At 37.7% G+C, this 13,807-nt stretch overlaps 1 protein-coding gene across 12 annotated transcripts in view; it reads right to left on the bottom strand.

The window, feature by feature from the left end:
• Positions 1 to 618: 618 nt before the first annotated feature.
• The window catches only part of Hdac9 (histone deacetylase 9), an 872,989-nt gene continuing 859,800 nt past the window's right edge, over positions 619 to 13,807 (bottom strand). For all 12 annotated transcript variants that reach the window (XM_052738328.1, XM_052738323.1, XM_052738329.1 and 9 more), the window contains one exon: positions 619 to 8,904. In XM_052738328.1, the coding sequence (XP_052594288.1) occupies positions 8,865 to 8,904 (40 nt within the window). In that variant the 3' untranslated portion in view covers positions 619 to 8,864. The remainder of the gene's footprint in view (positions 8,905 to 13,807) is intronic.

Below are 13,807 nucleotides of genomic sequence, written 5' to 3' on the forward strand. Positions count from 1 at the left end.
ATCATTTATTTTGTTTTGTTTCTATGGTTGTAAATATTCAATCCACACCCTTGTGAATGTTAGCAAAGTGGTCTATTACTGAGCTACCTCTCCAACCCTTTCTAGGAATTATAAACTTTCCATCAAATGTTTCTCTTTGTATACATTTAAATGTGTGTGTCTGTAGGTCATTAAACCAGAAAGATGATCATGTGAAGGGCAGAACAAATCCTAATGGAGGTGGGAAATGAGGTAATGGACTACTTTTAAAAGAAACAGAAGAAATAACTAACTGAAGGAAGGAAGGAAGGAAAGAAGGAAGGAAGGAAGGAAAGAAGGAAGGAAGGAAAGAAGGAAGGAAGGAAGGAAGGAAGGAGGAAAGAGTCAGGCAGTAGGGAAGGGACTTATTTAGAACAAAGTATAATGACACATATGTATGAAGACATTGTGATGAAACTCAATACATTGATGCTAAACTATAAACAAAAAGAAAAATACATTTTAAAACTGAATTTAATTAAAAAGAATTTCAAATGAGTTTCATTTGTCATTTAAACTTTGATGTACTGAAATTTTATATTACTCCCCTAGCAATATTTTTATGAGATTTAAATGAGAAAACAAGGGGAACCTTAAGTGTCAAGTACTCCTTCTATTTTATTTTATTTTTGCAATGAATAATCAAGACAAAACATGAATAGCAAGGAAGAAAAAAAATAAACACAATGCACTAAAATATGCATTCTTAAAAAATGATCTCATTTGACATGGATATACAATTCTACAATTGGGAATAAATCATAAATACAATGTTACCATGTTAAAATATTCACTTTTTATTATGTCACTAAAGGATTCACTGTGATCACATCTTAAAATTTTAAACCTTATTTTTTTAACTTTCTTTTTATCTGTTCTTTGTGTCCTTTACACCATGCTCTCAATCTCTCTCCCGCCATCCCCCAGAATAAAACAACAACAAAAGCCGGGCGGTGGTGGCGCACGCCTTTAATCCCAGCACTCGGGAGGCAGAGCCAGGCGGATCTCTGTGAGTTCGAGGCCAGCCTGGGCTACCAAGTGAGTTCCAGGAAAGGCGCAAAGCTACACAGAGAAACCCTGTCTCGAAAAAACAAAACAAAACAAAACAAAACAAAAAAAAAAAAACAACAAAAAAAATAAGGAACAAAATGGTGGAAAGGGAAAATTTCGTCATGAAAGCTAAAGTGTGACACAGTGGGTTTTAATTTTAAACTAATTAGTTTTTACAAAATGATTAAAGGAAACACGTAAGTGGGCTCATGCTATATTTTACTATTATACTGCACACTCTTTCAATACGGAGATCAATCTGGTTTCTTAGTTTTTAGATATACTGAGAACTTTAAATCTTTTTTCTTCTTTTTAATTCTGCTTCCTACAGTTCAAAAAAGAAAATTTCTTGGTCTCTTCTCCTGAATCTTGTGTCTGTATTCTTAAGTACTTGCCAGAAAAATTTTCTTTTTTCAAAATAATTACTAAGATATATATGGACTGATTCGTTTGTGACCAACCAGGAGGGCAGTAAAAATTTGTCCCATTGGTATCACAATTCATGGGGGAATGACAATGTTTGGAAGCACTTTGTGTTCACCAACACTAAATGACACAGATACAAAAGTGCTGAGCAGTGAAAGGCATGCTTTGAGCTTGTCTTTTCAACTACAGCCACTCACTGGTGAACAGGACATTCCATCTTACTTTTCCACTTACCCTTCACTTTTTCAGTTGGCCTCTTTCACCATAGAAACTTAAAAGAAACAAAGGATCATGAAGTAACATTTGCCATTTGACAAATCTGATTAAGACAAAGGTGTTTACCATTGAAATCAACTCTACTCACACACTCCAACTCAAGTTTACATTTTGTTAGACAAAATACACCTATCTTTTCCCAGAAGGAGCCCAAACCATTGTCCATTGGAAACATTTATATTTTAAAATGTTAAATATTGCAGGGGGTTTTAAAATACAAAAATAAGTGTTGGTCTTGGACTAGATTTCAAAAGATTTGGAGTATGTGTTCCAAAGACAATTTAGAGTTCCTGTCTCAATTAAAGTAAGATGTTGTATATGGTAAGAAATAACTGTTTTGTAACTTACTATGCTAACCTAGCCATGATGACCAGTTCCATTTAACTCCAGAGTTTAATAAAACCCCAATTAGCGGAGGCTGCACAAACAGTCCATGCTAAAGGTTAGGCATAGATTGTTAGTTGAAATGTGCTTAGTACATCATCTTTTATGGGTAGTAGATGTCATTTGGAAAGAACACGGACTATTTAAAGCTAGAAAGATGTATGCATCTCTTACTGACTATAATGATAGTGAGCGTGTTAAATTTATTCTCATCTGTAAATAGTCCGTGTGATACAAGACTTGTGTGAGAATTGTAGTATAACATTCTGTAGAGTAATGTGCATTTGACAGGTTTTATTGCTCTTTATTCTGACAAGCAAACTACAATCAAATCAGTAACTGTAACTTGTTGTTGTTTGAGACAGGTTCTCTCAGGGTGACTTGAAATTCATTATATAGCCAGGTTGGCCTTGAATTTATGGCGACCCTCTTGCTTCAACCTCCAAAGTTCTGGGACTACAGGCATGCACTAACAAGTCAACTTGTAACTCTGTTTTGATTGGTAATTTTTTTCAGTTGTTAATTCTCATTTCATTCCAAGAGATACTTGCAAGCAAATGTCTCCAGTTTTTTAATTAAAAAAGATTCATTTTTATTTTATATTTGTGAGCACATTACCTGCAGGTATAGATATATACCACGTGTGTGCCAGGTGCCTGTAAATGCAGGAAGAGGGTATCAGATCCCCTGGAACTCAAGTTACAGATAGTTGTGAGCTGCCACGTGGGTCTTGGGAAATGAACCCTGGTTTTCTGCAAGAGCAGTCAGTGCTCCTAACTCTGGCCATCTCTTTGGCCTCAAATATCGACAGTTTGGAAAGTAGAATAGTGTATATCGTCATACCTCACAATTTATACTTGTTTATCACAAAATATCTGTCATGTATTTGTGATACAGAGTCTAAGGGCAGGCACATCGGATGTAGAAACTTTAGGACACATTTATTTCAAATAGCTTTTATTCACATAGGGCTAGAGGAATATCTAATTAGTAAAAAACACAAACAAAAAGGGCATCATTTTTCTTTTTAACACTAACAACATCAACAATCCTTTGGGGCATGATACTGTGTTTCCAAATCCAAAAGAATAAGAAGCAGAGAGAAGGTGAACACTTGGAAAGCATGTTCAACAATGGTGCTGTTATTAGCTATAAAACCTTTATTAGGTAATTACCTTGCACATCTGGGGACACATCACTGGCAGAACAAATTTATGTTTGGCAATGTATACTTTTCTTTGCAGTTCTGGGTGACAGATTTTGATGAAAGCCAAAAAATTAAGGGCAAAAGTACTTGGTCACAGAGGACAACCAACTGATCTTATTACAGTAACAGATACAAGACCACAATACAAAAGACACATCCACATTACAGGAATGAACCAGAATGTCCACAGTATCTGCACTCACTCCAATAATCATGGTCTAGCATTCAACCAAAAAAGTAATAAATTATATATATATATATATATATATATATATATATATATATATATATATATATGCCTGAAATGCCCAATTTAGTTATAATATCAGGATGTTTGTTTTGAATGACACAGATTGCCAACAAAAAGGTCACTAATTTTTGACAGCACACTTGATAAACCCTGCCATCACTGAAAGGGCAATTTCATCTCACCCACCTTCTGGGAGGTCTGCACAGAGTCATCCAAAAAGAGTCTGAGAACTTACAACTTAGCAAGCGATAAAGAACTTTTTCCTTTCTAAAAACAACTTTGCATACACACAGAATTCTCTTCAGATTATAAAACTTTCAATTCTTTTGTGATTTTTGTTATTTTATTTCTACTAAATGTTAGTCAATAAAGAGCTCAATCCAGACATGACTGCAACAACTTTATCATTGTTATAAAATGCTATCTTCTCGAAAGGGCAAAGGACCTGACCACAGTATCCCTGAAGACAACTGACCGTATACATGTGGGATCGTAATGTGCCCCTAATGTGCTTAAGAACCAAACAGGAAAATTAAAAGGAGTCCATTTCTTATTTAATATGTCAGGCTTTTTTTTAATTGCCGAAATATGTAATCTTTTAGGTTCTCCTTTGCCATTTTTACTTCAGGTGGTCATGTGTACTTGACGGTTTGTCTCATGTCTTCCAAAGGGCATGGAGAGTGTGCACAATCTTCCCTGTGTGACAACGAACGTCATTCAATTGATAGTAGCAAAAACGGTGGAAGATATTTGACACAAAAATAAAGTGCTGCATTAATCAAAGAAAGTGGCAAGCTCCGGGTACAGAATAAACCCAAGCTTGGGTATCATTTTGGGTAAAGCTAGGTAAGTCAGGTGTCTCTAGATAAGGAATAAGTAAAAAATCACAATCAAGATTATAGACTAGGTTTAGAAAAAGTGCATGAAGGCACATAAGCCAAGTGGGATCTCAGAAGAGAAACTTGCAGGGTAGCCTCTGCTTAGGAAACATAGAGTAGAGAGGACTCAAAATTACTCTGATTGTTTAAATATGCCAATTTGGTATTGGCAGGCAAGCAAGGGAGACCGAGTCAAGGGAAAGGAAATAATTGGTTAGAAATACTGGCACTGTACAGTGTGTTATGTATTTTCTAACTGTTCTAGTTTGAGACTTAAGACAGTTTCAGAAATTATAACCACTCTAATACCTTATCATCAAGATAAAGTCCAATTAGCCTTAGATCAATGGTCTAAGATGTGTCTGATGGAGTTACTCCCAACATACTTATTAATAATGGACACACTCATTCCTTTATATATTTCACAAGAGCTGGTAGAGATGTTGTAAGTGGTATATGTATATGTAAGTGGTATATGTATATGTATGTATATGTACTGTGACTGGTCTGGAGAACAGAAATTCTATGGTCTTAGGTATATATAACAGGAACACAGAAGGGGTGATGTTGAGTATGACCACAGCAATGGCCAGCTCTGCAAATAATGGAAAGCCTTTGTTCTCTACCTCAGATAATCTGTTTTTCATTTCTTTTGGAGGTAAAAATGGCATCTTTATGGAAGTAGTACAACAGATAGGTCATTCGTGCCTCTCTCTCTCTCTCTCTCTCTCTCTCTCTCTCTCTCTCTCTCTCTCTCTCTCTCTCTCAGCAAGCACATGATTTCATTTCCAAAAGCAGGAAATGAATTTTAAGACAGATAAGACTAGAAAAAGATAATGTCACACTTAGACAGAATGGCTATTCCAAGCTCAGAATGAATAATTTTTACGAGAGAAAATTTTGGCTTCTTTTTGGGCTGTTAGATTTCAACACTAGCATCCACTGAAACAAATAGAGAAAAAATTTTGAAGAGAGAAATAGTAAAAACAAATTAAAGAAATGAATTAAATTTTTTTAAAAAAGCTTTAAAGTGCTAAATGGAGAGGAGTTTTCTTCTAGCTGCCTCTCAGGACCATCCTCCTTTACTCCCACAGGGAGTCCGTAAAGATACCAGCAAATTTACAAAGTTTCATGATGGACCTCTAGAAATAAAACAGGTCTGAACTATTGGGAGACACTAGTCACATATTTTTTGAAATCTTTGTGGGAGGAAATGGCTCACTTTCAAGGCTACTGGATCTTTAGTTAGATGAATGAAAAAGGCCTAGTGGGTCATAGTTGACACCGAAGGCACCATTTCTGTTCCTAGGACTGTAGATGGAAATGTCAGTTGTGGGAGTTTTCAGACAAATACATCTATTATCTCCAAAATCTGAGCTCTCTCTCCAGTATGGATAATTTCAACTAGATTAAAATATTTAGAAATATTTTTCCTCCAATATTTTTCCCCATTTGCTAGTCAGTAGTAACAAACCCTAAATTTCCATTAATATTCATATTTGCTCATTCCTTATAAGGGTTGCTTCATTCGGTCGAAAATAAAACATGAAATTATATAGAAAACAAAAGTGATTATCACATTTCTCTTTGTTACTGTCACTTAAACTCAGTATTTTTTACTCATATATTTCTCAAAAATCAGTATTTTATTTCAACGTGTGTGTGTGTTTGTGTGTGTGTGTGTGTGTGTGTGTGTGTGTTATGTTAGACTGTGAGGGAATTCATGGGGTCATCTTTCAAAGGGTGGGTCAGAATGAGACCCATGAGCCATAATGCTTTTCCATTAGCCTGTCAATGGGGACCATTGGGAACAATAAAAACTAAATGTGTGGGTGAAGAAAACTATACCAGTTGAACTACTTGTTTAAAAGTGCTGGTCAGCTCCAGAAGAAATGTTGATATTTTCTGCCCTTTGGGGCCACACTCCATCTTTAAGGGTGCATGTAATCAGGTGCAGTATCACTCCGCTCTTAACGACTAAGTTCAGCTGCAATCATTCCCCACCAGGGTTTATCTGCCTTTCTCGAGATTCTAATAATTTGCATTGCAATCAGTTAGGTGTGTTGTCACATGGTGGAAAGGAAGTGCATGATTAACTCTTTCATAAGTATTTTAAAAATCTAAATTACGCAGAGATGTCCTTGTGATTCGGCTTCACCAGACTGACAAGTCACCTTAGGAGGTCATGTTGTCACAGGAACATCAGTGAATTGATATACTTGTGTGACCTTGTTTTGTCTCATTAGCCAGCATCTAATATATATTCTCAAGGATAGGGAAGTGTAACTCTGAAGTTGATTTTAAAGCTTCACAATTGTATAGCTTTTTGAAGTATGGTAACTTTCCCCCTTTTTAAAGTGAGAAGGTCTTTTGTAAGCTTTTAAGCCTTTGGTTTTCTTTAAGTAAATTTCCTCAATTACAAAAAAAGAGAGGAAGAAAAGAAAAAAGAGCTAGCAAATATAATTGGCATGAATTTCTCTAAAACATCAAGAAAATGGAATTTACAAAGAAATTTATTACAATTATGAGTCTAGATTGACTTAACCCTTACGCAATGAAAGTAATTTTTACCTAATACTGAGTTACATTCAATTTCAGATTTCCTATTTCAAAGGGTATCTCAAATTTCTAAAATGTTAAACCAAGTACCAAGCCATTTTTGTATATATAATAAAAGTCTTTAAAATTAAAATGGTAATCCTAAAAAAACCAAGTGCATGAAAAATGTGGTCTGAGTGTCTAACAAAGGGGAGTTATGTAATTCTACGTGAGTGAGATCTTTCATCTTTGATTTACAGGTTGGAGTCCTCACTAACTAAAACCACATTGCTCCATGGCTTTCATATCTCGGCCTTCTCTAAAACCTTGTTTTAATTAAGGTCTCTTTCAGATTTCTGAATAAAAGCATGACAATCTTCACTTATGGCTTCAATATATCCTTTGAGTTAGGAAAATATATAAAAAGAAACATCAATGTTCAAAAGCATTGTCAGACATTAAATATGTGAGGTATTTTACCTCACTGTCTTTAGGTGTTTGAGTTATACACTGAAATACAGTTTTCAGAGGCAGCGGCTAACTTGCTTATATTTTACTTAGTAAGCTGTTTTTAATCTCAGAAATAAATGTCCTTTATTTTGAACCTTTGCTAGAAAGGCTACCTGTGCAAAGGTTAAATGCTGTGTGAGTTTCCATGGGAAGGCACGACTCCTAGCTTAGCCCCATGCAAAGGGACTCCAGATCTTTGTCATCTTTGTTGACATATTTCTAAAATCTGGAAAACTCGGTGGCATCACTTAAGCCATATGCACTAAAATAGTTTCACAGAAGAATCAGATAACGAAAAGTGGGTGCATCTGAAAAGTAAATAATGCAAATCAAATACTAAAATCCCCTGAGTATCAGGGAGATTTGTAATTTTTCTAAAAGAAGGAGGAAGTAGTGGGACCAAGAAAGAAAGTTGAGAAAAGGTGTGCTAGATAGATCGGGAGCAAACTACAGTCCTTGAGAAGTAATGTGCTTTTCACAGCTGCACATCCCCTAAGGGATGCACCTCCAGAGCCACTGTCCTCAAGATGGAGTTGCATGGGGGTGGAGAGACTTCACTCCCTGACAAAACTGCAAGTCCCTATCCTGTGAGAACTTGAAACAGATGTAAAATTCCAATAAGGTGCCCACTGCACACTGTAGGGACAGTGTGCAAGTTCCTTTGGACTGTCAGATACATTGTGATTCTTTCCCACTAGAACAAAGCCTCATCCCAGCTCCATCTTGAACTCTTACCAGAAAGGATGGAAGTGTGTTAGAACAAAGACAAAAAAAAAAAAAGAAAAAGAAAAAGAAAAAAACCCAAAACAAAACAAAAGAAAAAATCCCTCAAACCCACAGAAATCTGTCTGTAATTCCCATCCACTCATAGCTGGAAAGAAACCCTGTAAACAATTTAAGTCTACTTGACAGTAAACTACACAATAAAACACTGATCATAATGTCAGGAATGAATATGTCTCAGGTTTTGCCTCGAACTTCACTGGCTGTCACAGCTTCTGAAATGGACAGTACCTAGCACTGTATTGAAGATTTCTAGCTCACACCGTGTCTGGAGTGGGTCACCAGCATAAAAGCATGCTGGAGGCAGTTTCTTCCAGTCCTGGTTACTGTAACTTTAGAATCACAGTGGTTACATTTCAGGAATCTGTAATGCCCTTTCAAGTCCATCCAAAGAAGAAGCGAAGCTGCTGTTCAGAATTCTGTGCCCAGTGTTTACGTTCCATCAATCCGTGCCACCCAGGCAGCAGACATGGCTGAGGGTGCTGGGGTTGGGGGGATACACAATGATGTCACACACAGGAAATATCGGGGGAGACTTGGCACTTCACAGGGCTGGTTCCTCTTCCATGGGCTCACCAGCCGTTCTGTAAAAATAAACAGGCAATCAGAATACGGCACAAGAGTACACAATGGCATTGTAGACTTTCATGCACAATCAAAGCTGATTTTTCAGCTCTCTCCCATGTTTATTTGTGTCATTCAGTTATCCATAAATAGAGTTTCTTTCCTAGGCAGTATAAACAAATGTCAAGTGGAAAAACATTTTAGATCCAGGCAATCATTGGAAATGTTCCTGTTTATATTAAAACATGTCAGAATATTTTATAACTCTAGATTCCAAAATGTACATGTTTTGTGTCTTGGACAGTCCAATAATTTATTGAAAAAATTAGCTATGATATCCTATTTTAGGAGCAATGCAGTGATTTCTGGAACCATTTTTGCTAAGGAGAATGAAGGATTCAGCTAGCTTCTGGAGCAGGCTCATCCAGGCTCTGGGTTTTGCTTCTGTTTTTTTCATAACTGGATTGGCTTCCTGCCGGAGGCATTCAAATCAAATTCTGAATTTGATTAGCAAATCACTGCTACAGACCTAACATTTTTATAAGAAATGCACTATGGTAGTATATAAATCGTTCGTATTCAGCATTATAAGTGGTGTGTTCTGCTCAGCTAAAAAACCAAAGCTAATTGCTTGAAAATTATAGTTGAGAGTTAACCTTAATTTAGTAACACACTGAAAGTGTTTTAAGGCAAACTTTTACAATGATTTTTAATTCAGTCTAAAGTACAAATTGTAGCAGAAATCTGAATACATTAGGTACTTGGGTTGCCCTGGGAAGTTGGGGGATTTGAGATGCTGGGATGATTAAGGTTGAGTCTGAACTCTACAGGCTAGAAATGCAGTGACTGCTAACTACAGCACTAGGCTCTGTGAAACCCAGTTTCAGGTATGAACCCTGAGGAGAAAGATGCTCCTGACAGGATTAGTGAAGAAAAAAGTAATAATAATGACAAAGAAGGATGTACAAACGACAAACACTGGAATACGTTGGATCCATTCCTTCATTATCCGTCATGCACATAGAATTATGTCAAGTGACACTTAAATGCAGTGTTGTGCTTATGTTGCCAGTAGGGGCACAATACACAGGCTGCAACTCTCTCCAGGGGATAGCACAATGGGTAGATAGATGATTTTGCCTTCGTGGTGTCTACTTGAGCCGTTCTGTAACGGATCACTTTCATATGAGAAACCTTAGCATGCAGGATGTGCAGCAATTGTGGAGACAAGCAGGCTTAAAAGGAAGAGAGCAAAGATTTCAATTAATCTTCAATTAAAGTGATTCTTAGTCAAGTAGCATTTTTTTTATTACAAAAATATGAAGTAAATATATTTTCTTCATTTTCTCAGTCAAATCAGCTTAAAATTCTCATCCCTATTTATTTAACATACTAAAAAATTCTTATCTATTCTTTTTTTCTGTTTTTTTTAAACTTTTTATTTTTATTTTGCAATACAATTCAGTTCTACATATCAGCCACAGATTCATTCCCTTGTTCTCCCCGCTCCGGCTCCCCTCACCTTCCCCCCAGCTCACCCCCCATTTCCACCTCCTCCAGGGCAAAGCCTTCCCCGCGGACTGAGATCAACCTGGTAGACTCAGTCCAGGCAGGTCCAGTCCCCTCCTCCCAGGCCGAGCCAAGCAATCCTGCATAGGCCCCAGGTTTCAAACAGCCGACTCATGCAATGAACACAGGACCCAGTCCCACTGCCTGGATGCCTCCCAAACAGATCAAGCCAATCAGCTGTCTCACCCATTCAGGGGGCCTGATCCAGTTGGTGACCCCTCAGCCATTGGTTCATAGTTCATGTGTTTCCATTCGTTTGGCTATTTGTCTGACCTACTCTGGTGATGGGATGGCCAAACACCCTAATTGTCGTGCTAGAAACCCCATCCAACTACTGAGGGATCTGGATGCAGAGATCCACGGCTAGGCCCTGGGTGGAGCTCTGGGAGTCCAATTAGCGAGAATGAGGAGGGTTTATATGAGCGAGAATTGTTGAGACCAAGGTTGGATAAAGCACAGGGTCAAGTAGCATTTTTAATAATAAATTAAAAACACAAAATACATTGTCCTTGGAATGACAATAGAAAGATTTTAACATATCTTTTAGAAAATGAAGAGTAAAAATATTAGACATTCATTACTCAACGTTGTCTAAAATGCAGAGTCCTAAAAGATTCCATGAGTAGTAATTTAAAAAAAAAAAGGAAAAAAAGAAAGAAAGAAAAAAAATTTCTTAGGAATGCCCAAGAATGTTCAAAATATAGGAATTGAGGATATATTTAGGCTTCATCTATAAAAGAGAAAAACAATTAAGATGATTCATAGTTAAGATTTGTCTCTAATCATATTGATCAGTGTTTGAAAAAGAAAAATCAAATTTAAGAAAACACTTTCATTTTTTAAAAAATTACATATGAATATACAAACTTATTTATATCTGATAATATATGGATCAAAACTTGAAGAAAAAGCTAATGGACACCAAATCATCCCATTTCTAACCTAAAGCCACAGTAGAATAATCTTTCCAGACACAGGCATCCTGGAATCAGTGTGACTGGAATTCCACAGAAATGACCCAGTCATCAGATGTGAAGGATGCTTGCTGACTCTTGGTGGAGGAACATGCATTCTCCACAGGCACAACGGAGGCTTTGACTTCTCTCTTGAAACATGTGTGGGTAGAATATAAAATTGTCTATTCAAAGAGTCCTGTCCCTGTGCTCTCTATAGAATCACTATAACTCTATGGAATCTCTACAGAATCTCAGCTAACTCAAACCAAGCAAGTGAAAGACCTGTATGACAAGAACTTCAAGTCTTTGCAAAAAGAAATTAAAAGATGGACTACAGATCTAAACAGAGAATTCTCAAATGGCCGAGAAACACTTAAAAAAATGTTCAACATCCTTAGTCATCAAGGAAATGCAAATCAAAAGGACTCTGAGATTCCATCTTACACTTGTCAGAATGGCTAAGATCAAACACTGATTGATGACAGCTTATGTTGGAGAGGATGTGGAGCAAGGGGAACACTCCACTGCTGGTGGGAGTGCAAACTTGTACAGTCACTCTGGAAATCAATATGGTGGTTTATCAGAAAATTGGGAATAGATCTACCTCAAGACCCAGCACTACCATTCTTGGACATATAGCCAAAGGGTGTTCCATTCTACCACAAGGACACTTGCTCAACTATGTCCATAGCAACTTTATTTATAATAGCCAGAAACTGAAAACACCCTAGATGTCCTTCACCCAAAGAATGGATAAAGAAAATGTGGTACGTTTACACAATGGAGTAATATTCAGCTGTTAAAAAAATTAACACCATGAAAATTGCAATCAAATGGATGGAACTGGAGAAATTCACCTTGAGTAAGGTAATCCAGATCCAGAAAGACAAGCATGGTATGTACTTACTTATAAGTGGATGTGATAGTTTGAATGTAATTGTTGTAATTGGTCCCCATAAGCTCATAGGGAGTGGTACTATAAGGAGGTGTGGCCTTGTTGGAGTAGTTGTGGCCTTGCTGAAGGAAGTTTGTCACAGTGAGGGTGGGCTTTGAGATCTCCTATGCTCAAGCTATGCCCAGTATGGACACAGACTCTTTCTCCTGCCTGCGGATCAAGATGTAGAACTCTCAGCTCCTTCTCCAGCACAAAGTCTGCCTGCAGGCTGCCATGTCCCACCATGATGATAACCATCTAAACCTCTGAACCTATAAACCACCTCAATTAAATGTTTTCCTTTATAAGAGTTGCCATGGCCATGGTGTGGCTTTACAGCAATAGAAACACTAACTAAGACAGTGGATATTATCTTGAAAGTAAAGGATGATCATGTTATAATTCACGGACCTAGAAAGGCTAAATAACATGGAGGGCCCAAGCAAGGGACTCATGAATCTCCCTGGGAAGGATAAATAGAATCAATATCGCAGGTGGACTGGGGGTGAGTGGGGACAGGAACATGAGGGATCAGATGAGGGGAGGATGGAGGGAGAGAGTGCAAGTGGAGGCAACTAGAATTGGGGAGAATTTCAGGGGTGAGGTAGAAAAATTAGTGTAATGGAAACTCCCAGGAATCTACGAGAGTGACTCTAGCTAAGACTCCTACTAATAGGGGATACAGAGCCTGAATCGGCCTTCTCCTGTTACCAGGCAAGACTTTCAGTGGAGGAAATGGGACACCAAACCAGCCACAAAATCATTGACCTACAATTTGTCCCCTATTCAATATGTGCTGGGATATAGGTGGCCCAAAAATTGTGGGAGTGGCCAACCAATGACTGGTCCAGCTTGAGACCCATGCTACCAGAAAAAGCCCATGCCAGATACTGTGTGGAGGACCAGGAATCAGAGGCTGGATAGCCCAGAGACCTAGGATAGAACCAAACATGACTGGCAAAAAAAAAAAAAGACAATGAAATGATTCTTAATGATACTTGGCCATACTTGTAGATCGAAACCTAGCATAATCATCCATCAGAGAGGTTTCATCTGATGGAAACAGATGCAAAGATTCACAATTAAACATTAGGAGTATCTTAGGGAATCCTGAGGAAGATGGTCAGGAAGTATTGTAGGAGCCAGAGGGGTCAAGGACACCACAAGAAAACCCACCGAATTGACTAACCTGGACTCATAGGGGTTCACAGAGACTGATCTAACAATCAGTGCGTCTGTATGGCTCTCACTTGAGTCCTCTGTATATATGTTCTATGGTGTGGTTGTGTACCCTGGTGTTTTTATGGCACTCCTAACAGTAAGAGTAGAAACTGTCTCTCTTCTGATTGCTCTTGGGACCCTTTTCCTGATACTGGGATTGCCCTGTCCAGCCTTAATATGAGGAGTCTTACTCCAAATTGTTATGCCTTGTTTGTTTGATATTCCTGGAAGGCCTGCCCTTTT

This window comes from Peromyscus californicus, unplaced genomic scaffold (assembly GCF_007827085.1).
Source record: "Peromyscus californicus insignis strain IS unplaced genomic scaffold, ASM782708v3 Scaffold_15__1_contigs__length_86483966, whole genome shotgun sequence".
NCBI lineage: Eukaryota > Metazoa > Chordata > Mammalia > Rodentia > Cricetidae > Peromyscus > Peromyscus californicus.